The 21,971-nt window shown below is 39.7% G+C and overlaps 3 protein-coding genes and 1 long non-coding RNA gene across 6 annotated transcripts; 3 read left to right on the forward strand and 1 right to left on the reverse strand.

The window, feature by feature from the left end:
- Nucleotides 1-6,792: 6,792 nt before the first annotated feature.
- On the forward strand, nucleotides 6,793-8,453 carry LOC148851075 (uncharacterized). The gene is made up of 4 exons (XR_016098833.1): nucleotides 6,793-7,435; nucleotides 7,512-7,584; nucleotides 7,720-7,880; nucleotides 7,974-8,453. It is a non-coding gene; the product is annotated as an uncharacterized LOC148851075 (long non-coding RNA).
- A 3,548-nt stretch (nucleotides 8,454-12,001) lies between these two features.
- Nucleotides 12,002-15,891, forward strand: LOC148851076 (thylakoidal processing peptidase 1, chloroplastic-like). 3 transcript variants are annotated; one of them, XM_088943276.1, is made up of 6 exons: nucleotides 12,002-13,168; nucleotides 14,480-14,548; nucleotides 14,655-14,723; nucleotides 14,835-14,921; nucleotides 15,156-15,223; nucleotides 15,448-15,891. In XM_088943276.1, the coding sequence occupies exons 1-6, from the start codon at nucleotides 12,437-12,439 to the stop codon at nucleotides 15,599-15,601; spliced, it is 1,179 nt and encodes a 392-aa protein (XP_088799402.1). In that variant the 5' UTR covers nucleotides 12,002-12,436; the 3' UTR covers nucleotides 15,602-15,891. The 3 variants fall into 3 exon arrangements, with proteins under 3 accessions (XP_088799402.1, XP_088799401.1, XP_088799403.1); XM_088943275.1 differs by having other exon boundaries at nucleotides 12,003-13,168; nucleotides 14,637-14,723; XM_088943277.1 differs by lacking the exon at nucleotides 14,655-14,723 and having other exon boundaries at nucleotides 12,003-13,168.
- Nucleotides 15,892-16,439: 548 nt separating this feature from the next.
- On the reverse strand, nucleotides 16,440-18,993 carry LOC148851077 (Pentatricopeptide repeat (PPR) superfamily protein). The gene has a single exon (XM_088946538.1). The coding sequence runs from the start codon at nucleotides 18,876-18,878 to the stop codon at nucleotides 16,776-16,778; it is 2,103 nt and encodes a 700-aa protein (XP_088802664.1). The 5' UTR covers nucleotides 18,879-18,993; the 3' UTR covers nucleotides 16,440-16,775.
- An 87-nt stretch (nucleotides 18,994-19,080) lies between these two features.
- Nucleotides 19,081-20,255, forward strand: LOC148851078 (Galactosyl transferase GMA12/MNN10 family protein). The gene is given in 5 exon segments (XM_088945663.1): nucleotides 19,081-19,384; nucleotides 19,792-19,801; nucleotides 19,941-20,058; nucleotides 20,060-20,148; nucleotides 20,150-20,255. Coding segments are annotated over 5 exon segments (495 nt in total). The 5' UTR covers nucleotides 19,081-19,212.
- Nucleotides 20,256-21,971: the final 1,716 nt, after the last annotated feature.

Raw genomic sequence — 21,971 nt, forward strand, 5'->3', positions numbered from 1 at the left:
CATACTCTTTCTACAGGTTTGTTATATAATGCGGAACTTTCTTTCTTTCTTTTTAATTTTATTTTCCAATTCCTTAATTAATGGACTTTTTTTTGGTCTGTTAGGGGGCGGATATTGGAGTACAGAGACGAAAGCCAGAGGTTAGACCATTGTAGCTGTCTTTATGATTCTTTGGTATCAACTGGCGGATTTGAACTTGAAGCTAATCATATTGTGCAGGTTTGTAGCTTCATAAATTAAAACTATTTTGGGGTTCTTCTTGGATCCTTTTAACTTGCAATATTCTCAAAGAGTTGGATATTTGCTTTTTCTGTAATTTTTACAATTGCATTAGTTCATTCAATTAAGTTCCTATTTGTACTCTTTCCAAACTGAGGCTTAGTTTTTATATACAAATTCATAAATCTTTACTAATAACATTACATTTCCTCTCAAAACTTGTCTAAAAGACAATAATATTTTAAATCTGTTAAGTTTCAATATTTAAAAAAATAAACACTATAATACTATAATACAATTCAAAAATCTTATTTGAAGTTTCTACTTCTGGAGGATTGCGTGACTTATGAATGTAAATTGGAGGCAAAATTTTAGAAGATGACCATAAGAGCATCCGTCTCTTAAAGAATTGAATTTGAATAACCAAAAAGTATATGACCATGGAATGGGTGCGGCTAAGTTGGTGAGTAGCAAGGCTCAGAATGATAAAAGAAGTCAATGCACTCATGGGAATCTGGTGGTTGTTGCAATTTGTGACAAGCAAGAAAACTTTGCTAAGATGATTAGGTCATGTGTGTTTGCATTTGATCACATAGAGGTGTAGGGGAACTTTTAAGTTTTAAGTGACTTTTGGTCTGACTGCTTATCAATTTATATGCCCCGGATGCCTCAGACACCGTATTAGGGAGATCAGAGAATTGGCATCTAGAGTGAAAATGTCATTCAGTTGGATTCCTAAAATCACCAAATTATTTGCAGATAGTTGCTGTTGTGGATTTATTATGGTTAACTTTTCTTCTAGGGTTGTTGGGAAAAATATCATGGTTCAATGCTTCTTTCAGTATTCTCAAGAAAGGATGGAGCCAAGAGACTAAATGTTTTCAGACCCATATAATCTGATGAGGAGCATTTATTAGATCAATTCTAGAAGGACCGGTGGAGGATTACCAAACTTGCAACCTTGTTATCCAAGTGATTTTTTTTTTGGGCTAAAGTATGTGAAGGAGAAAAGGAATTGTCTATTGCAATTTGAATTGTGTCTATGGAGCCTTCGATTTTATCATGTCATAGGTAGGATCTCATAGTAGTTTGGAACCTTTCTTCTTTTGGGAAAGAAAGGGGGGTAAACTGATTTCAAGACACAATTTGGGATCATATTGTGGTGTTCACAAAAGCTGACCCCATATAGTTGGGACAAGGCTAAGATGATGATGATGATGACAATGGGGATGATAAGTGTAGTGGTAAAAGGGAAAGAAGAATGAGGCTTCTTAGAAACACGGCCCATTACACTTAACCTAGGTTGGGCTTAGAGGGTTGCATTGCACTGCAGTTGTAGATATATTTGATAATGTGCCTCCCCGTCCCTATCCTTGTTGGTGGGGACAAGGTTATCCCCATCCCTATAGGATCCCCACTCCCTAAGATTTTTTATGATGATAATAATTTTGTTTTTGTTTTTTATTTTATTTAAAAATTTAAAATAAAATAGTTAAAGTTTACAATCCTATTAAGCGGGGATCCCCATGGGGCAGGGAGTACTCTCCCTGTCCCCGTCAATGGGGGTGAAAATTTTCCCATCTCCATCTCAGGGGGGATCATCCCCATCCCCGCCCCATTTGGGGTGGGTGCCTATGGGGATCGGGAAAATGGGGAAATTACCATCCCTAGATTGATGACTATACTAGTGTAGTTTCATTCATTATTATTTTTAAGTGAAACAGATTGTATTATTGGGGAGGGAGAGGGTCCCTCAGCCATTGTACAAAACAGTATAACAATGGCTATACTAGTGTATAGTCCGTTGCTTAAAACCTAGGCCTTTTGGCACCTATGAAGAAAAGAAAAACCTAGGCCATTTGGCTTGGCAAGGTGTGTCAATGCCTAGATGATGTAAATTAAAAAAATAAATATGTGCATATATTGTGATTCATGCATGTATACTATCATACACTTACATGTATTATATAAGTAAATGTTAAATTGTTAATTATATTATAAACTATTAAACCACAAATTAAATCAGTGAATGATCAAATGACAACTTATCTTATAAAATGACATGATTTTTAAATAACCTCCCTGGCCCAAAGGAAATAGGCAAACACACAAAGGGAATAGCCCTAGTTTTAGCTATAAATACACTCCTACAAACAACTCCACTAGTGGGATCTTTTATTACACCTCTAGTCCCAAGCTTGGATAAAGGAAGAGGGTTGTTTGAAGTTAGGAACTGGTATTAAAACTTTTGCGGAACTTTCATGGTCGTGAATCATGATCCATCTTTTCATTAGCTGACTCCATATGATGATGATGATGATATACTCCTATAAACCCCAAATGCTCATATCAATATTTTAAATAACGTTTTCTTTTATTTTTTCTTATTGTATTTATATTGCCTGTTTAGGTTGGCTTGTATATGTAAATAGATTATCGGGGGGGGGGGGTCTTGTAATTGTACACAATGTTTTAAAACATGGAGGTGTGACTTGAGACATTCCACTATCTGAAGGCGTGAGGAGTATTTCAGAATGCTAGAGGCATAAACCTCCCAAGAACAAGGAAGTGCAAGGCTCGTTAAGAGGAGGAGGAGGAGGAGGAAGAAGAAGGGGGATCTCATCTTGTTTTTCTTGTTTCTTTTTTATGAAAGATGTCTTGTATTAAGAGGATGGAGATGCATAATAGACTTCCTTTCTCTTCCTTTCCCTCCCCTTCCCTTCCCCTTATTTTCCTTTTCTTTTCTTTATTTTCTTCTCTTTCTTTCCTTCTCCTTTCCTTTCCTTCTTTTTGTTAGAATAAAAACCTATTCAGGAACCTCACCTAACAGCTTAAACTTTTAGGTTGAATGGTTCCTTGAGATGGTATCAGAACCTGTTTGACCAAGTAGTCTAGTGTCCGGTACTCGCCACCCCCATTATAATTAATTAAATTTCAGCACAAGTTATAGGTGGGCCTGTGCTTGTACATGCTTCAAACCCGATGAGCTTTTGCATGAGGGGGTGTGTCAGAGAATAAAAACCTATTTCAGAGACCTCATTAACAGCTTAAATTTAGGTTGAAGGTTCTTTTCGACTTTTCTTTTCTCTCTCTTTGTATGCATGAGGGGTACCCCTCAGAGGTATCAGCACCTTTGGCATGTGCCTTGGGGCATTTTGGGGCTGCCTTGTCTGGACTGCCTCTAGGCGTATGCTTCCCACACCTTTTAAAACATTGATTATACATAGGATTTGCCCTTCTAATACAACAACCCTTGTTGGAGGTGGGAGTATTCTTCGAATACACCTCCTAAATTCTTCTCTCTTTTCTTCATTACTTGCTTGAATGCTAGATATACTAATACCTTGAAACAACCTAGACCTAGATCAGCAAATATTGTAGTGGACTCCATTGCAAGGGCTGGAATTCTAGGGAATGCTTATGTTGGGCTGAGCAGTACCTGGGGGATGGTCATAAAGAAATTTGTGTAAAAGGCCACAAAGGAGGTTGTTAGTATTACGCTGTTTTTGTACTTATTATCTTGTATGCTTTGGTGATAATCCTTTTGTTGTGGTGCTTGGCTCAATATTGTTGTGCCAGTGTAAACAGAACTTAACTATACTGGGGATACTGGAGAATAATTTCACAAAAGGATACTTTGCAAGGAAAATCAGGAAGGAGAGCTACTGAGTGTTAGTCCTTTTGTTGTGGTGTTTGGCTCAATATTGTAGTATTTCAATCTTTAGTACAATTAATAAAATTTTGCCATTATGGATAAAATGCATAGTTTTATGTTTTACTGATATATCCTCTTCATGGATGTACAGATTTTATATTTTGGATTGGAATTATCTAAGATGCTTGTTTGGATTGCAGTCCTATATGGCTGATTCTTGTATTGATAGTCTTTTGTGGTTATTGTGTCTTGCAACTATGTTATCTAGATGCTTCAAAGTGGCTTCTCAAATTGTGCTGGTTATTTTCATTATTCATGTTTTAAGTTAGTGCTATATTTAGTTCCATAAATTTCTAATTTTCTATGTGATATTAATGTCTCATGGAACAGTAACCTTAACACCATTCTGTGATATTTGCATCATTATGGATATCGAGGGTCTGGAATAGGTGCTGATACATGGAAACTTGTTAGTTTTCTTTTCTCCTTCCAAGGGCCATATAAATGTTGCTGATGTAAATAAAAATCAAGATATTCTCAACAGTATATAGCTAGCTAGGCAAAAATTTTGTTTCTTTTGTTGGTTAAGTAAACGTAATTGCAAATCCCAGAAACTATTAAGTTAAGAATCATAATATTTTTGAAACTTATCTCCTCCATTGTCTTTCCACCTGGCCACAAATAATAACAAAACAAAAAGGAAAAGGAAAACAAAAATCCTAACACATTTATGCATGTGGCTTTTGAAATGTCATAAATGACTATTGCAATCATTGTTTTTCCATCTTGTGTATGTTGCGTTGTTAACTTATCATAAGAGACTACACTATCAGTCATAAAGCAGGAGCTTGGGGGAAGTAGTATGGCCATGAAAGAGGAAAAACTTTGCTGTAAAAGCTGGTGGCTGTTGTCAAGACCATGATAAGAAATATAGAGCTTGCAATTCATTCACTCATGATACTCCGTCCAAGGTTCCTTCATCCAAATTCTCTCTATTTCCATATCACAGGCTCCAGGAGAAGCTAGTCTACCAAATACAACCAGTCAACCAATGTCTACCTCAGTAGTACCAGTTTCTAATTTCGATGGTGGGCTTTCAAAGAGACTCTTACTTTTTACAGGATACAGTTGTCAATTTGAGAAGCGATGTAGGACCAGCTCAGTTCTAGTCCTTCGAGAATGTTGAATGGTCTTCTTTGATCAGAAAATTTATGGCCGTTGATGGATGTAATGGCTTCTTGAAGGAATAAGAAAGAAAATAGGGAGAGAAAGTAGAGAAAATACCCAGAATCTCTCATGGGGTGCCTAGAATCACGTTAGAGTATGAAAATCACTCACCATAATTAGCATAAACTGAAGAAAACTCAATAAACTTCATTGCTCTTTGTGTAAAATGTCCATACATATTTATAGACTCTAAACTCATAATAATTCCAGGAGTCAAACTGTTAGACTTCATTATAGCTCTAGGAGTCAAACTGTTAGACTCAATAATCCTAATAGGACTCAAACTAAGTTGTCATATCCTATTTCAATTCAAAGAAGACTCAATAACTCTAATTCCGCTTATGCAATGACTAAAGTTTTAAGCATAAACAAATTATAAATAGACAATCAAACCCTATTATTGGACCCCATAGAAAAATTGTTAAATGGTAAAATTATCTTGGGTGTCCAAAAATACAGAAATACATAAAATTTCACAAAATACCAAATTTGACTCTTCATCTCCTGCATCAAGAAGTATCTTGGTATGTGCTATCAATGGATTGAAGAGTTAGAGCAGTTACTCCTCTTAGATTCTGATGACAACTCTTCTGGAATGGATTCATAGTTAGTGGAGTCTCTACCAAAAGTCATGTCAAATGTGCATGATTTTTTTTTTTCGTTCATGTAGCTTCCAAGGTAATAAAACTCTTAAATGCTACCCTCCCAGAAGGGATGCTTTTTCTTAGCCTCAAGTTGGGTCATGTGTTTTGTATTTCCTGGGGCCTAACCACATATCGTAGTTTGACTCATCAAATTGATATTGCAGTGCAACACCCATTTAGCTATATTTAAGTAACTAGATCTTAATAATTATTATATTTTATTGGGTTGGATAAACTCTTATGATCTGCACAAACACTAAGCACATAATATATACAAATACAGGGAAATATGGGGTGTTGGGATTTAAAACGGGTAATCGTGATTGAATGACAATTACTCCATGAAGTTGCATTGGATTCCACCCCCAAGATATTAGATTTTTTTTTTGTAGTTGGAAGTATAATTTATAATGCAGAAGATGTTAAATAATGGGCTTTATTAGATTACAAGAATTGGTATGTCTTGTCAAATTTATCATAAAGACATAATTAAACCTACTTGTAGTTATGATGTAAATAAATCTAACTGTGATATCTATGCTTTGAACTCTTTTTTTTTTTTTTTTTTTGTTTTGTTATTGTGTGTGTGGGTGGGGAGACCCTGAGGCACCTTACCCAAATCCTACATGGGTGGTTCAAACCATTTGAAACAGCTCATGTGACAAGCAACCTAGGTGGAGTGCTGGATTAGAATTTAGTTGGCAACATGCATCTTTCTGGCTGACATCAGGAAAATGTCTATGTCAAATTCTTAGAATTATCTAACCTGTCTACTAGAATGTTTGAAAACAAATGCATGAGTAGTTTAAATGGCATTGGGAAGTGAGGCTTCTTTCTCCTGTTTTCTATGGAAGAGTAAGAAAATTCCTCTTGCTTGTTATGTATTGAAGTCCATTTACCTATTTATTTTTGGCTTGTTTACCAAATATTTTTGATTATTGGCATGATCTGTTCCTGAATTCTACCTTCTGATTTCTTATATAATAAAATGTTATTTCTTGTTTGCATGTTCCCGGGGGCTGCAACAACATCAAGGGCAAGTTTCAGAGCTGCATCTGTTAGTGAATTTGTTCTAACTTGCAAAGCCTTGTGATGAGGGGTAATTTGGCCCTCTAGTGGCATCATGCCATGTGGCACTTCCAAACTGTTGCATAACAAGATCACATCTCCTCCCCACAAGGGGCTGCTCCACAATGCCCCACAGCACATCCCCGCCGTGTATTGGGAACATATCCCGATGATGACATCATCCGAACTGGTACTATCATCGGGAGATGTTCCCAATACACGGCGGGGATGTGCTGTGGGGCGTTGTGGGGCGGAGATGCGAACTCTTGCATAACACCTCTATGTCACGTAGGCGATGACTTGCATTAGCCGAAATGACAGAGATCATCTCGGAACCACGTCGGATGCACCTTGCACACCTTGAGAGTGCTTCGCCGCCACTTCGATAGGGCCGACTTGTAGGCACCTCGGCAGGATCAAGCTGGCCACCTCAAGACTGATCTAGAGACCTCGACACGAAGGGTGACCTCCTGTTGAGGCCCAATCGACTTGACCGAGGTCCAGTTGGTGACTTGCGTGACATGGCGACCAACCTCTGTTTTGTGTGACTTATCGTCTCCGAGTCCTATGGGATCACGTCGCCTCACTGATGGAGCTGGCTCCTGCGCCACCCACTTCAGAGGTAATTGGATAAGCTCTATTGTTTTACAAGGAAACTGTCTCCGAGCATGGTGAGCTGATAAATCACATCCTCCCAGGGATCTCGGACGCACTACATGAAGCTCACAACTACCTGTGCCTATATAAAGGTGCTCCCTTCAACCAGAGAAGGTATGTGCGATTTAGCCTTCATAGCTCTCTTGCTTTTTCAGTTTTTAGCTCTCTCAAAACACTCCTTGCTAACTTAAGCATCGGAGTGCCCATCCTGTGTAAAACACCTCGGGTACTCTGATTGTCTTCTTGCAGCTCGACCAGCCAACCTAGTTAACTCGACATCCGACTTGTCCTCTAGCAGGGAGCATGAGATCGCGCACCATCACCTTGTATACAATATTTCTAAACTTTGTATTTGCAGTCTTCCCAAACTGAGTCAGGAAAGTGGCTATTGAAATCTGTCTAGCAAAGAGGTTTGTTTCTATGTCTTCTTACCACATGATAATTGTAATTGGTAGTAATAAATAAATTGAATAACCACCTCCTGTTTTGTCTTCTCTATGCAGAAATCTGCTAAACCAAAGCCAGTCACTGCTCGCTGCTAGTCACTTTCATTTATTAGTCCTGACTCCTGGGAGTTGATCCACTCTGAGTTGGTGGTGGTAGTTGCTTGAATTGTCTCCAAGCTTTTGCTATACTTAGCAATCTGTCTCAACATCAAACACATGAGACAAACTTGATTTCTATTCAGCCAGTTCCACTGAATTTTCTGACCCAACTTCATTGTAAATGAATAATATTGGGAAAAAAAGCATTCATGCTGATCGGATTGAGACACGTTTACAGATTTGTATGAGCCAGTCTTACAAGGGTTGGATGAGTTGAATTGCGACTACAAAAAAAGGTGATACCTGGTAAAAGATGAAAATGGGATTTTGAATAAAAGAAATTTTGAGTTGGTAATTTTTGGTGGTAAGTCATCAAACGGATGGAAATTTATCCAGGAACAGATAATGATATCAATCAAATTGTCTTGTATTTGTGTGTGGGCATTATGACCATGACTCTCCACGACCGATTCGGGCCCTCGGTAACCCACTCCGGCCATAGTGCTGTGTTCCTACATTCGCTCATTAAGATTTAATTTGCCCATCACATCACAAAGAGATAGGGATGGCAATTTTGCGAGAATTTTCTACCTTAATGACTTGTTTATCAAAATCTTATAGGGTTTTGGATTTTAGATAAAAATCCTATAGGATTTGGGATGGGTTTGGGTTTTGACTTTAGGTATCCAATATTTGATACCAGGGATACATAAATATGAACCTATTATATTATACATCATGCACAAATTTATAAATTTTAAGTATTAAGATAATTATTCTATTATTAATATTTTATTTGTATAATTTTTTTGAGATTAAAATCATCATTTGATGTAAATTTGGATATGACAGATTGTTTATTTCATTTAATTATAAAATGCTAATTTTAAATATTATTATTTTTTAATTTTTAGTTGGAATTGTTAATCATATGCATACATTGATTGTTTTGATGAATACAAAAGTTAATAAAATCAATTTTATTTAATTAAATTACACAAAATGTGAGATGACTTAGTGCGTTAAGGTAGTGTTAAGAGATTTGGTATTTATCATTAATTGATCTGAATCTAAGTTACACTATAAGCATTAAAAAAGAAAAATAGTTAAAAATGTTTGGTCAAAGAATTCAACCGATGGGATGGATTGGAACACGTTTAGAAAATTGAAAGGAAAAGTTAGACGAATTTAAAATCAAATATACATAAACTAATTCAGGAATGAATAGGACAATTGCAGGGAATCACAAGGATTTGGATCGAGTGTTTGTCTTTGACATTGAAACCTACAATTCAACTCTTATCGCCTTATAATTCGGATGATGATGTTGGCCTCCCTGGAATTTGTACACGTTTTGCGTAAGCGCTTACCTCATCTCACTCGTTGTTGTTGGTGTTGTTTTCTTCTGCCATCTCTATTTGTTTACTCAATTCTCCCACCCATTTCTTCTCATTTTTCTTAATTTTTCGTCTCGCCACCTGTCGAGTGCCGGCCCTATCCATGTTGTCTCAGACAATCCATACACTCCACGTTGACTATTTAACTGCTTAAGATCGGCCACAGAGGTTGGGTCCCATCAATCCCGGGCTGATAACTGCGATTTTTTCCTTTTTTTGAGCATCGGCTTTCCACTTTCATTTTCTTGACCAAATTTCGTAGGAATTGCACCCGACAAGGTCCCTCAAAGTCTATGAGACCATGTGAGAGTAATTCACCAAACCGAGGCTAAAATGGTCTTTTCCTTGCCGTTCTGTATCTTGTCTATATTTTTGGGTGGGTGGGCAGTGGGCTGCCCGGAAGTTGGCGAGAAGGCAACCAACTCCTCAGACCGGGTCAAAGTCAACCTTTTCAATGAGACATAAATGCCCGCGATGTCGTCCACTATCTCCTCTATGCCCCGAGGCCTCCGCTGCATACTCCAGTTGTTTTCTACATTTGAATTATCAAAAGTAACCCTGGTTCATTAACCACCTTAGAATTTTTTTCCTCCGGGGAAAATTGTATACTAATAACCCGTACTTTTGGGTCTATTTTCATTTTGGTCCTCAGTTATTGCTATCACATGATCAACAAGAAGAGGATCCGCCCCATATACTTACAACTGGACCCATGGAATTAGAACCCTCCTACGTCCTTAACGCACGTACATTAGAACTTTCTCTTATCCATTAGGCCACATAACTGTGAAGCAAAAGCAGAGCAAATAATTAACTGAACCCTTCAAATCTAAAGAAATTTTGGTTTAAGACACTTGTCAAAGCAAGACTTGGTCAAATAAGAAGTTGACTTTCAAGCTGAAAACAATCCTACAGCCCATATAACAAGAAGTTACTTTAATGGAGTGAGAAATATCTAAATCAAATAAGGTATCAGTTATGCAGCTTAAAGAAAATGATGAAAGCTATAAGAGGATATTCTAAATTGGAAACAAATAACGAGGAAATTGAAGGAGGATTAAATGTATCTCAATTGTGTCAAAATTTCAGTGTGATCAGGTTCATTGTAACCGTGGCTCATTGCTCAGCAGGCTCCTTCCCTCCACCTCTAATTAATTTCCGATTCATTAAGAGCCCCAAACCTCAGATCATATTTTGATGGCAAAGAGAAACCTAGGGCAAATGTCATGAGCAAAGCTGCTGTTGATGAAGCTTATCTATCAGTTCTCTCTTTACCATGGTTTGCCTTAATTTTCTTGCGTTTTGCTTTGTATTCGGTTGGTGGGGTCAGTCACCTGGGAAATAGCCTCCAAGGACTTTCTCCTTGAAGAGCTACTTGCTTGGTGTATACCACGATACAATCAGCTTCTAAACATCAAAAGCAAACCTCTCCCATAATCGGAAGATTGATTTCTTTTCAGATCAGTGCGGGGTTCCAACAACATTTTACTCGATGGCCGCAATAGAAACCAGGTCCACAGTTGCCACAGTACAGACTAGATTGTGAGATCTATCAGATCGGTTTTTGACAAAATAAATTGACTATGATGTTCTCCGGACAGTTTTCCGGTAATATTTCTTTTTCCAATGTCATCTTTCACGTATTAGAACCAGTGCGGAGAACTAGTTAATAAAGAAGATTAGATGACACAAGAGGGCATTTGTATTCTTTTAAATGTCACTTAATGGTTGATTAATGTAAAAACTAAGTTGATATGTTTTGAAAGTTTAAATACTAAATTCAGGGATTAAAATGAAAATTCAGGGATCTGCAATTTTCCCTTTCTCAAACCAAAGTCTTTTTTTTTTCCTTTCATTTTTTAAGTATGACTCAGTTTGAAAAGAGTAGAAATACAAATATATAAAGTGCAAATACATACAAAATACAAAGTTTTACACTATATATTTGTATTTGTATACTTCTTCCGCCTAAGGCTGTGTGCCTATGTTTGAATGCAAATAAATTTGCATTGATGCAAAACTATGGCAGTGCAAATGATGACCAAGGTTCAAAGTATTGGCCCGTATTGGCCGATACATATCGTTCCAAGACCCCTCCGATATGCCCCTATAGTGGGTGTATCGGAGGTTTTAGGGGGTATAGGAGACCTAAATCGGCTCACTGAACCAGTTGCAAAAAAAATAAAAATAAAAATAAAAATAGGGACCAAAATGTGTATCATTTTGCTCGATATGCCCCTATTGGTATATCGGGATTTTGGACTTTGATTCTGATGTATTTTTGTTTCAATATTTAGCTAATTTTTTTATTGCAATACAAATGGAGTAAATTAAAACATAAAGCAAAATAAGATAAAACCTAAAACAAAATTATATTTTTTTCATTTACATTCCCATGCATTTTTTGTACTATTGCAAATAAAATTACACTCCAATCAAACACAGCCTAAAGATACGGATTTGGAGAGTTGGTGCCGCGTACACGTGATAAAAAGGTTCATTTGTCATTGTAGCACTCTCCGAGGGTATTCTAGTCTTTTTAATTATGAGGGCACTCGCGTAAATGTGGATCAGAAGCAAGAGCTTCTTCGTCTTCAGAATCTAGCCGCCACAGAATAAAACCCAAAGCCCGTCCAAGTCCCCTCTGATCTTCTTCAATTTTTTTGGGCTTGGCTTCAGCGATCATCTTCTTCCTTCTTCCCTCCCCCTGAGCTCGGGAAGCTCGGGAAGCCTACATTTCATCGGTTTCCGTTCCCGTTTCATCTATCACTACATCGTTTTGTTCTACTAAACCCTAGATAGATTTTAGAACCCTAGAAATTCTTTCTTCTGCTGATAATTGCTTTCAGTTTTGTTAATTAGGGAGGCTTTACCGGCCCAATTCAACCCTCCCGTCTTCGCATTACTTCCTTGTTCAGTAGGAATGTCATCCCTTCTTTAAGTTTTGGTATTTGGCCTTCGACATCTTCGATCACCAAAACTACTCTGTACCGAACCTTTCTCAGGTTCTTCAAGGTTACCAACATGGCAATCAAAATCACCGTCACCTATTCCAGCTACCTCGCTCAGAATCTCGCTTCATCGGTCGGGATTAGGACTGGGAACTGCAGGTTGTTCCATGAGTGCTGCGGACGATCAAGGTTCCTCTTCTCTAACCAGAAGTCTGATGTTGACCCAGCTGCTGCTGCTGCTGCGAGGAATTACCGGGCTGATTTCAAGAGATCCCCAACGGGATGTTGGCCTAAGGCATCCGCGTCGTTATATAATTCCCTCTCCGGCGATTTTGTCAGTGATAACTGTTCTTCTCCTCTGGTTATGGGTTTGATTTCGATGATGAAGTCTTCGGCTTGCGTTTCTGGATCTGCCGGTATGGGATTTGGGATTTCGTCGTCGTCCGTTCTCGGATTTAAGGCCTCTTCGTTCCTTACATTTTTCCAGGGGACGAAGTGGCTTCCGTGTAATGAATTCTTACAGGGTTCTGTAAGCAACGAAGTGGATAAAGGTGGAACACTTTGTTGTGATAGAGAACATAATGAGGCCCCAGGGACAGCCTCGAAAGGGTTAAATGAAAGGATGATTCAAAAGAAATGCTGGCTTTCGAGGCTTGTGAGTTTCTCGTCCGATGATGCCAAGGCTGTTTTTACGGCGTTGACTGTTACCTTACTGTTTCGCTCCTCCTTAGCTGAGCCGAGATCAATTCCATCACTTTCTATGTATCCAACTCTCGATGTGGGGGACAGAATATTAGCAGAGAAGGTAACATAAACTTTCTCCTGTTTCACTTGACCTTCCACTTTGTCCTTTAGATGTGTATCTTATATTTTTCTCTTCCCCATCGCCTGTGCAAGGATATTTTCTTGCAAAAATTGAACTTGAAAGAGGGATGATGCATGGATTAATTTAATTTATATTCTTTTACTGTTTTAGAAGCACTAACACGAAGAAACCACCAGCTCCAATGATCTGTCTCGTTTGAGAATTTTAAAATCTTAAAAATAAGGTGTTTATTGAAAGGTGCTCAGCGAAGCAATAGTTGCATACTAATTGTCTAGAAGTTTCCTTCTTCCAATACATTGAAGACCTTAATTAAAGAAGTAACTTATGGAAATTGCTCTCTTCTGATTTAGATTAGAAGATTTTAGATTTGAGATGATGCAGTCAGCGATAAAAGTTAATTGACCCGTTATGCACATATTGAACACTTCTGAAATTCCTAATAGTTGCATATGCTTGATTCAGGTTAGAATTATAATTCAAAGTTTCAAATCAATAAATAAGAGAACAAAAGAGTTAAGTGTGGATCAAGTCATTCTTAAGATCACAAACTGGAGCTTGCTAATTCAGATAAGAATTATTATTTGTAGCAATACCATATAAAAGTTGAGTCCCTTATTCTTCAATTGTTGAACTATTTATTCTTTTTTTCTTTGCTCTATGGGGCTACACAACCGGGCCGGAGGGGGGACCCATACCCCATCCCCTTAACCCCTCCAACCCTGGTGCAGCGGGATTTGATCCCACATCTCTGCTACAATGAGTCAGAGATCCTACCAACTGAGTCTGCACCAGTTGTTTTTGAACTATTTGTTTTTACGTCACTATAGTTACACTTGGAAAATGTAACCAAATCCAGGTGTTTGTGATAATCTGTGCACATGGTATTAGCTAATTCACTCACGAACCAGAGTTTACATTGTAAAGTACAGAACTTCATGGTTAGATATGTACCTTTGTTTAATGTAAACTAAAATTAGTTCTGTAAATTGTTAATAAATTCTGAAATATCTATGATTTTGCTGATACAAAAACGGTTTTTTCTTAAAAATGACTAAGGTTATTTGAGTGAGTAAACACTTTATTTTTTGATGAATGTGAGTGAGTAAACACATTAAATACATCCTGGATGAAATGACTTTGGGTCCTGCGAATTACTTGTTCAAGAGGTGGCTATGGATATATGTGAAATCAGTACAAGTGTGCTAAACTAGTTCAGATAGTTCAAGGCATAGGTTACACTTCCGTTAATATTGAAATTGATATCGTTTGCTTCTGTGATTGATATTTCAGGTTTCATACCTTTTCAGAAAGCCTGATGTTGCAGATATAGTGATTTTCAAGGCCCCTCCAGTTTTGCAGGTTCGTTTTGCAGCTTTAAAAATTCAATGCTGTAATAAGCCATTATATACCATCAAATTTATGCAAATGACAACTTGAACTTGCATAGTTGCATTCCTGCATGCAGGAGTTTGGTTATAATTCAGGTGATGTGTTCATCAAAAGAATTGTAGCCAAAGAAGGAGACTGTGTTGAAGTGAGTTTTCTTATAAGTTATTTGATAATATCTTTAATGACGTTCTTTCTGTTCCTTGCATTATTGATGTTTCACATTGATATAAAAAATGCGAGTGGTTCCTCATGATAGGTTCGTGATGGAAAGTTGCTGGTGAATGGTGTTGTACAAGAGGAAGATTTCATTCTAGAGCCACTTGATTATGAGATGGCCCCAGTGGTATAAATTTCTTCCTCTCCTTTCAGCTTCCTTGACACTAGCTCATTGTAAATTGAAAAGTTGAAGTTGCAAACTAAAAATAGGAATAAGAAAATGATCAGAGATCTACTTGATCATTTTCTGGAGAAAAGGTTTGTATTTAACCACACTTTACCACAGTATCTGCTATCAAGGAATAGGATTATTTCTTTTTCTCCACACTTACGGTAGGCTATCTTTTGTTTATTTGTGCAGCTTGTGCCTAAAAGTTATGTTTTCGTGATGGGTGATAATCGGAACAACAGCTTTGACTCCCATAATTGGTAAATTTTAAATGCTGGACTCTGGATTAATTTTTGACATTTGAGTAATCTCCCATTGCATTGTGTTGTATACAACCTATACATGGCACTATCACGGTTCCTAACCCCAGCTTTCAGTGGTGTGTGTGGATTATACAGAATTTTTGAAGATCTAGTTGCCTCGTAGGTTCCTTTGAAAATCTGTATGTATACTTACAATCGTATGTCTTTTACAATATTTTCAGGGGTCCTCTTCCGATAAAGAACATTGTTGGCAGATCAGTGCTCCGCTACTGGCCTCCTTATAAAGTATCAAATACTGTTTATGAACCACAGGATAATGTATCAAACACTGTCTTTGAACCACAGGCAGGACACAATCTCGTGGCAGTTTCCTGATCCATCAACCCTTTTCTTCAATTCTAGAAGGCGAAACTTCTGCCGCGAATATGAAGGGAGGATTCATTATCCTCTGCATCATGAAGAAAATGATTTTTTTTTCCTATTTTATTCATGGACCTCTGTAAATATAGTCCTGTGACTTTCTGTATGTAGTTCGTTCCTGAGTGCTTAAAACAGTGCATTTTTATCTCCATTGTATCCGGGCTTTTGTCAATTTTGGAAAGAACATTCTCATAATGGTTCAACTGAGGCCAAGAATAAATTCTCTCTAATGGCATTAGTCTTTCCATCTTCTACCTTTTCCTACGAGTCAGTCGGGCATTTCAGTCCTGCTTTTTGGGAAGTTTATTTATGTGTCTCATGCATCGAAATATGAAGAAGTGGAGAGATTAAGATGATGCAATTCTGGTATTACTCAATCAATTGTTTGGGAAGTAGCAGAGGAGGCAAACATGCGGGTCTCAATGCTTTGACGGTCCGCAGAAGATTTTTTAGCGTGGTGAGATGATTAAACATTGTATTTCATTTATTCTTCAATTTAAAAAAAAATCACTTTTTTTTTTTTTTGGCTACAATACGAAATTTCACAAGAAACAGAGCATTGCATAACCAAGTCTTTTTCTACCAAGGTTCTAATTCTAATCCACATTGAGATATTTTCCACAAAGAACCCAGAAGCTGAAAGGCCCCTCTGGTCTAGAGAGTGAGCTACTGAGTTTCTCAATCCATTCACAAAACAGAAATCTACCCTTCTGTTTTTCATCTGATTTAAAATATCCTGAACAAAAGATAAAGCATCCCCAACAAGAGATTTCCACCGGACACATCTTGAACTAGGTTCTTAAAATCGCTTTCAATTATGCACTTTTCTGTGTTCAACAAAAAAATCCATCTTTTTACACCATCCAAATAAGTACAAATTAAATTCTATAATTACAACATGCCATCTCTATCGGCCATGTTCTTGGATCTGCAAATCAAGTAGCACATATCCTTTCTTGTCATGCTTTTGTCTTTGAATCTCCTTCTCTACTTGTCGCGTCGAGTCATCCTCTTTACGGTATTTCGTTTTATCTCTCCTTTCTAAGGTGAATCCCATCCAATGACAGTTCCGGCTACTGAGACATACCCAAGATCCAGCCTTGTTAAAATTTTATGCTTAGACATCCACTCAAATTTTGTGTTCCCATCTTATCATATTCCCCTTTAATCTTTGCAATTCCATTTCTGCCTGAGCAATCTCAGGGTGAATTTGGTTGCATGAAGAAAAAATATTAATCTTGCTCTTAATCTCAATCCAGCTTAGTCCAGGTTCCTTTTCCAACATCAAGAATCTGATATTCTTCCTTATTTCTGCCACAGCATCCCATCTCCCTGCAGCAGCATATAGATTTGAAAGCAATACATGGGTTGTTCCATCTTCTGTACCTAATCTTAAAATTTGCTCCGCTGCATGGATTCCCAATTCCAAGTTCCTGTACAAAATGCATGAACTTAGCAAGATTCTCCACAACTCTGGATAATCATAGGCAAAAGGTGATTCGCTGATCAGGTCTTTTGCCTCTTGTAATAATCCTGCCCGACCCAACAAGCTGACCATGCATGAGTAATGCTTTAGCTCTGGTACCATGTTATTTTCTTTCATGGAGTTCCAGAAAAACCAACCCATCTTGACTAGACCACGGTGGTTGCAACCTGAGAGCAGAGAAACAAAAGTGATCTGATCTGGCCTTAGACCTTGTTTTAAAATCTCATCATAAAGCTTGAAAGATTCCTCTGCTTTTCCATGGTAGCATAACCCTCCAAGCATCGAGTTCCAACATTTTAAATCAGGGTCTGAAATACTAGAGAAAATTAATTGAGCAGCTTGAAGGTTACCATTTTTCGCATACATATCCACCAAACTTCCACAGACAAACGTGTCTGATTCGTACCCTGTTTTTATGGCCAGAGAGTGAATAATCTCACCTTGATGCAGGGTTGCAAGATCAGCACAGGAGCTCAAAGCACTGCTTAGAGCAAAGCTATCAACCTCGTATCCTTCCTCCCTCATTTTGTGGAAGTACCAAAGTGCACTTTCGCCCTCCCCCACTCTGGAGTGACCGATTATCATTTCAGTCCACAGGATGATGTCCTTATCAGGAATCGAATAGAAAAGCTTTTGAGCGGAGTCTGTCTCCCCATTACCCAAGTACATCGAAACCAGAGTACTTCCCACAAAGATGCTTATCTCATATCCAACTTTTGTAACCAGGCCATGGAGAGGCTTTCCATAGTCCGAAGCTGGCAAAGCACCAGTAGCAGAAATAATGGCTGCATATGTATACTCATCGGGTTTTTCATGAGACATTTGCTGCAACTGGATGAACAGGTCCACAGCCTTCTCGACATCTCCACTCTCCGAGTAACCAGATATCATGGAATTCCACGAGACCAGGTCTGGGGCATTGATTCTTTTAAAAACACATAATGCTGAGTAGATGTCAGCACAAGTGGAGTAAAAATCAAGCAAGGCATTTTGCAGAGGTACATCAGCTGGTAGATCAGATTTGATTACTTGCGCATGAATGAGCTTCCCACTAATATGATCTCGCAATCTGCTGCAAGCGTTCAAGATCATCGAATATGTGAAGTGGGTTGGAGTTGAACCGGACCTTCGCATTCTGCAGAAAAGTTGGAGGCCCTGTCTGATTTGATTGTTTTGCATATTGCCAAAGATTATGGAGTTCCAAGCAATGACATCTTTATTAATGAGATGTCTGAAGACTCTGTTTGCAAAATCCAAGACACCGCAATTGGAGTACATCCCAAGTAGAGACGTCTGAACGCAGAGATCATTGAAGAATCCGGACTTCATGACTTGGGCATGGAGTGAGGTGCCAAACAACAAGTCCTGGAGGGAAGAAGATGCTTGGAGTAGGCTGGAGAAGGTAGAGCCATTGGGTCTAAGGCCTTCTGTTTGCATAACTTTAAGTAATCGGAATGCGGAAGTGGCATGACTTGGAATTCGAGAGTAGGCCGAGATGAGCGCATTAAAGGATACAATATTTCTGTGAGGCATTTTGTCGAAAACCCGTTGAGAATCTTCGAGAGAACAACATCGTGCGTACATGGAGAGGATGTTGTTGTACAGAAATGGCGGTGGGCATGTGAGGAGGGATACGGAGGTAAGAATGAGGCCGTGCAATTGGCGGGCTTTCCTCAACGAGGTTGTAGAGGTGCATCTCTCAATGAGTTCTGCCAGCTCATAAGATGGCATCAAAGGATGGGACATGGCAGAGCTTTTCTCTAGCGGGGATAAGAAAGGCAGCCAGGGCTCAGGGGTGGGAGGTTGGAAGAAGGGGACTTCGAATTTCTGAATTTAGCGGGAGTTTAGTAGTTTATTGGGAGTTCAAATCTGCGCCCCACACACCGTGCGACCGCCACCTGTCCATTCGCACGCGATCAGCATTCCCGCGTGCGGGACTAACAGGACGGCCGTTAACTTGTTCTGTTAGCCCCAAAATTAGCCCAAAACCGTCCCTCATGCCTGAACTGGCCGTCCCCTGACCCCGTTCTTCTCCCCTTCTCTCGAGCTCTCCTTCTCCGGCGCCCAAGCTGTTGTGTCAATGAGAGTAAACCGAAGCCACGACCCCTCTTCTCCCACATTCTATGACGACCCCAACCTCAGCTACTACGTCGACAAAGACAAACCCATTAACAGCTGGGACAAGAAACGGCGTGAATGGCTGAAGCACCACCCATATTTTTCCCCCGGAATACTGGAGCGAATTTCTCATCGCAGCCATCGCCGTGCCAGAACTAGGGCTGTACCCAACCCGACCAAACCTATAACCCGGACCGATCCAACCCGAGTCGGCCGGGTTTTCTTCAGCACTGGTTGGTTTTGGGTTATAAAAAATCATAAACCGATGATTCGGTTTGATTTTGATTTTCATGTGTGAAAATCGAAACCGACCTAAACCGAACCGACTTAGTAGTTAGTTCTTAGTTAATAGTTACAACCTACTTAGTTACACTATATATCTCTCATCTCTATAGTATAAGTGGACACCAGTTGACAAATAGTACTCTCAAACTCTGTTCCCTCCACAACTGGGTCCATGGATGGGCCACAAAACATTAAGGAAATGTTGGTTTCCTTTGGGAATGTAGAGCTAGAAATGAACAATTGAACAACAACTAAGTCACGACTAAGTAGAGCCGAAATCAAGCCAAAACGACTCAAATTGATCAGGTCGATTTTGCTTAACATAGGATCGGTTTCGGTTTCAATTTCAGGTAACCCGAGCAGGTCAGGTTGGTTGGAAAAACATCAGTAAACCAAGCAGGTCAGTCGACCCGTGAACAGCCCTAGCCAGAACCCCATCGACGATCACCTCCTCCTCAGATTCTTTAAGAACAAAGTGGATTATTGTCGAATCCATGACTACAATATCTTCTACAACTATGCCTTTTCTGCAACCAGAGATGACAACATTTTGGGCAAAGATCCCAGTGCAGCGGGCCGTGATGATTGCTCACCCAACGTTCACGGACATGGAGGTACAGGGAGCACAACATGGTGGTTCACGGGTGGGAGAAATTGATATACGAGAAGAAAAATTGGGTAAGTTTGAATGTAGGTGTGTTCCTCATCCGAAACTGCTAGTGTGTCATGGTCTGGCTTAGCTTTGTGTACACTTGGCGGGCTTATGTTAAGGGACACCATCGTCATTTTCACCTATAAGATTTTTGAGAGAATTGATGTCATTTTCAGACAGACCTCTAATAACTTAACGTACTCTTTGAGGAGTGGTGGTCGACCTCCTTGGGTGCTTAACCTTGGCACTCTTAGACAATCATCCCTTATGGGGCGACCTTGGTTAATGGCTAGCATAGGATTCATCATGGGTGTACACATGCTCATGGGGACAGTGCATGGACCGGTATTGCGCCTCTGCTCATTGAAGGGAGGCTTGGCATGCGGGTCTAGCTTATGCATGTTCCTATATCTTGCTAGTCCCTTGCCTAAGCTATCCCGTTGCCTATAGCGCACATGTGTGTTATGACTTAGTAGTTGCCTATCATCATTGGCACTTAGTTGTCCAATATCATCGGCATACAGGAGTCCCTTCACATCGACACCAAATCGCCTTTTATCATGGCCATCCCCTTTTAGCACGTAAATGGTGCCTCCCATGAACTAGTAAGAGCCAACAGAATGGTTCGGCCATGAGCCTTGAGGTCACGATTCAATGCTACTAACTTTGGTGAGATCATCTTATCGGGCAACTTCTAACCCTAAGCAAAGCATAAGGTTGTCCTGGACACCGCACGAGTTTCTTCTATAAGACTACCCCTTGACAAGTGGTCAATGGACTTTATGGACGTGTGGGCGAGCATGGGACCCCAGGCACCGGATTATGACAAGTTGAGGAACACCCAGAAATCAGTCCTGAAGGACAATGTATACGCGGAGTCGGACGACTAGTCTGGCCTGGTTTACTTACCACTGGAGCAGAAGGAGAAATGGGCGGATAAGATTTACGTGGAGAGCCAATACTACTTCAGAGGGTGTTGGTTGGAGATTGTGGAGATGTTGTAAAAGATTAGCGACATGTACATAGGGATTGAGACAAGTGCAGGGGAGCTGAGAAAGTGACATGCCGAGAAGGTGAACGGCTACTATGCACAGCTAAGGGAGCCATATCTGAAGGAGGCTGGGTTCGGTTGGGGGAGCTGGAGACGCCCCTTCGTCACCCATTTTACTGGCTGTCAGCCCTGCAATGGAAATCACAACCGCATATATTTGGGGGAGAGCTGCTGGAAGGGAATACAGAAGGCGCTGAATTTTGTAGATAATCAGGTTGCAGATACCTGGTCAAGGTGAACTCACCGAAGTGGTCGCCGGTGCTGGAGAAGGAGAGCTCGGGTGGAGGGGAGAAGAACGGGGGGACGGCCAGATTAAACAGATTAAGCATGAGGGATTGGTTGAGGGGGCGGGAATGTAGAAATGAGATTTTGGGCTAACGGGACAAGTTAATGGCCATCCGATTAGCCCCGCACGTGGGAATGCTGATCGCGTGCGAATGAACAGGTGGCGGACGCTCGATATGTGGGGCGAGAGGCGGTGGGACGCAGATTTGAACTCGTTTATTTGAGTCACTCCAGTCGGGGGCATGCGAAGAAAGCTGAACGACCGAGAAAGTTTCCACGTGGCAAATTAGTTTGGTCTAAAATGATCCCACGTGTTTTTCTATTGTCCTCTAACAATAGAAAGTTGCCATATGGATGTGGGTCCCATGCTGAATTCAAATCAGCCACCTCAAAATTGCCCCAACAACGTCCCACCTCACATCTCCATCGTGTATTGGAAACATCTCCG

Source organism: Nelumbo lutea, chromosome 5, assembly GCF_056320005.1.
Source record: "Nelumbo lutea isolate HS-2025 chromosome 5, American lotus-T2T, whole genome shotgun sequence".
Taxonomy (NCBI): domain Eukaryota; kingdom Viridiplantae; phylum Streptophyta; class Magnoliopsida; order Proteales; family Nelumbonaceae; genus Nelumbo; species Nelumbo lutea.

Coding starts and splice junctions, on each gene's coding strand:
- LOC148851076 (XM_088943275.1), top strand. CDS start 12,437: ATGGCAATCAAAATCACCGTCACCTATTCCAGCTACCTCGCTCAGAAT. Junction 14,549..14,636: donor AGGCCCCTCCAGTTTTGCAG/GTTCGTTTTGCA, acceptor GAACTTGCATAG/TTGCATTCCTGCATGCAGGA. Junction 14,724..14,834: donor AAGAAGGAGACTGTGTTGAA/GTGAGTTTTCTT, acceptor TCCTCATGATAG/GTTCGTGATGGAAAGTTGCT.
- LOC148851077 (XM_088946538.1), bottom strand. CDS start 18,878: ATGTCCCATCCTTTGATGCCATCTTATGAGCTGGCAGAACTCATTGAG.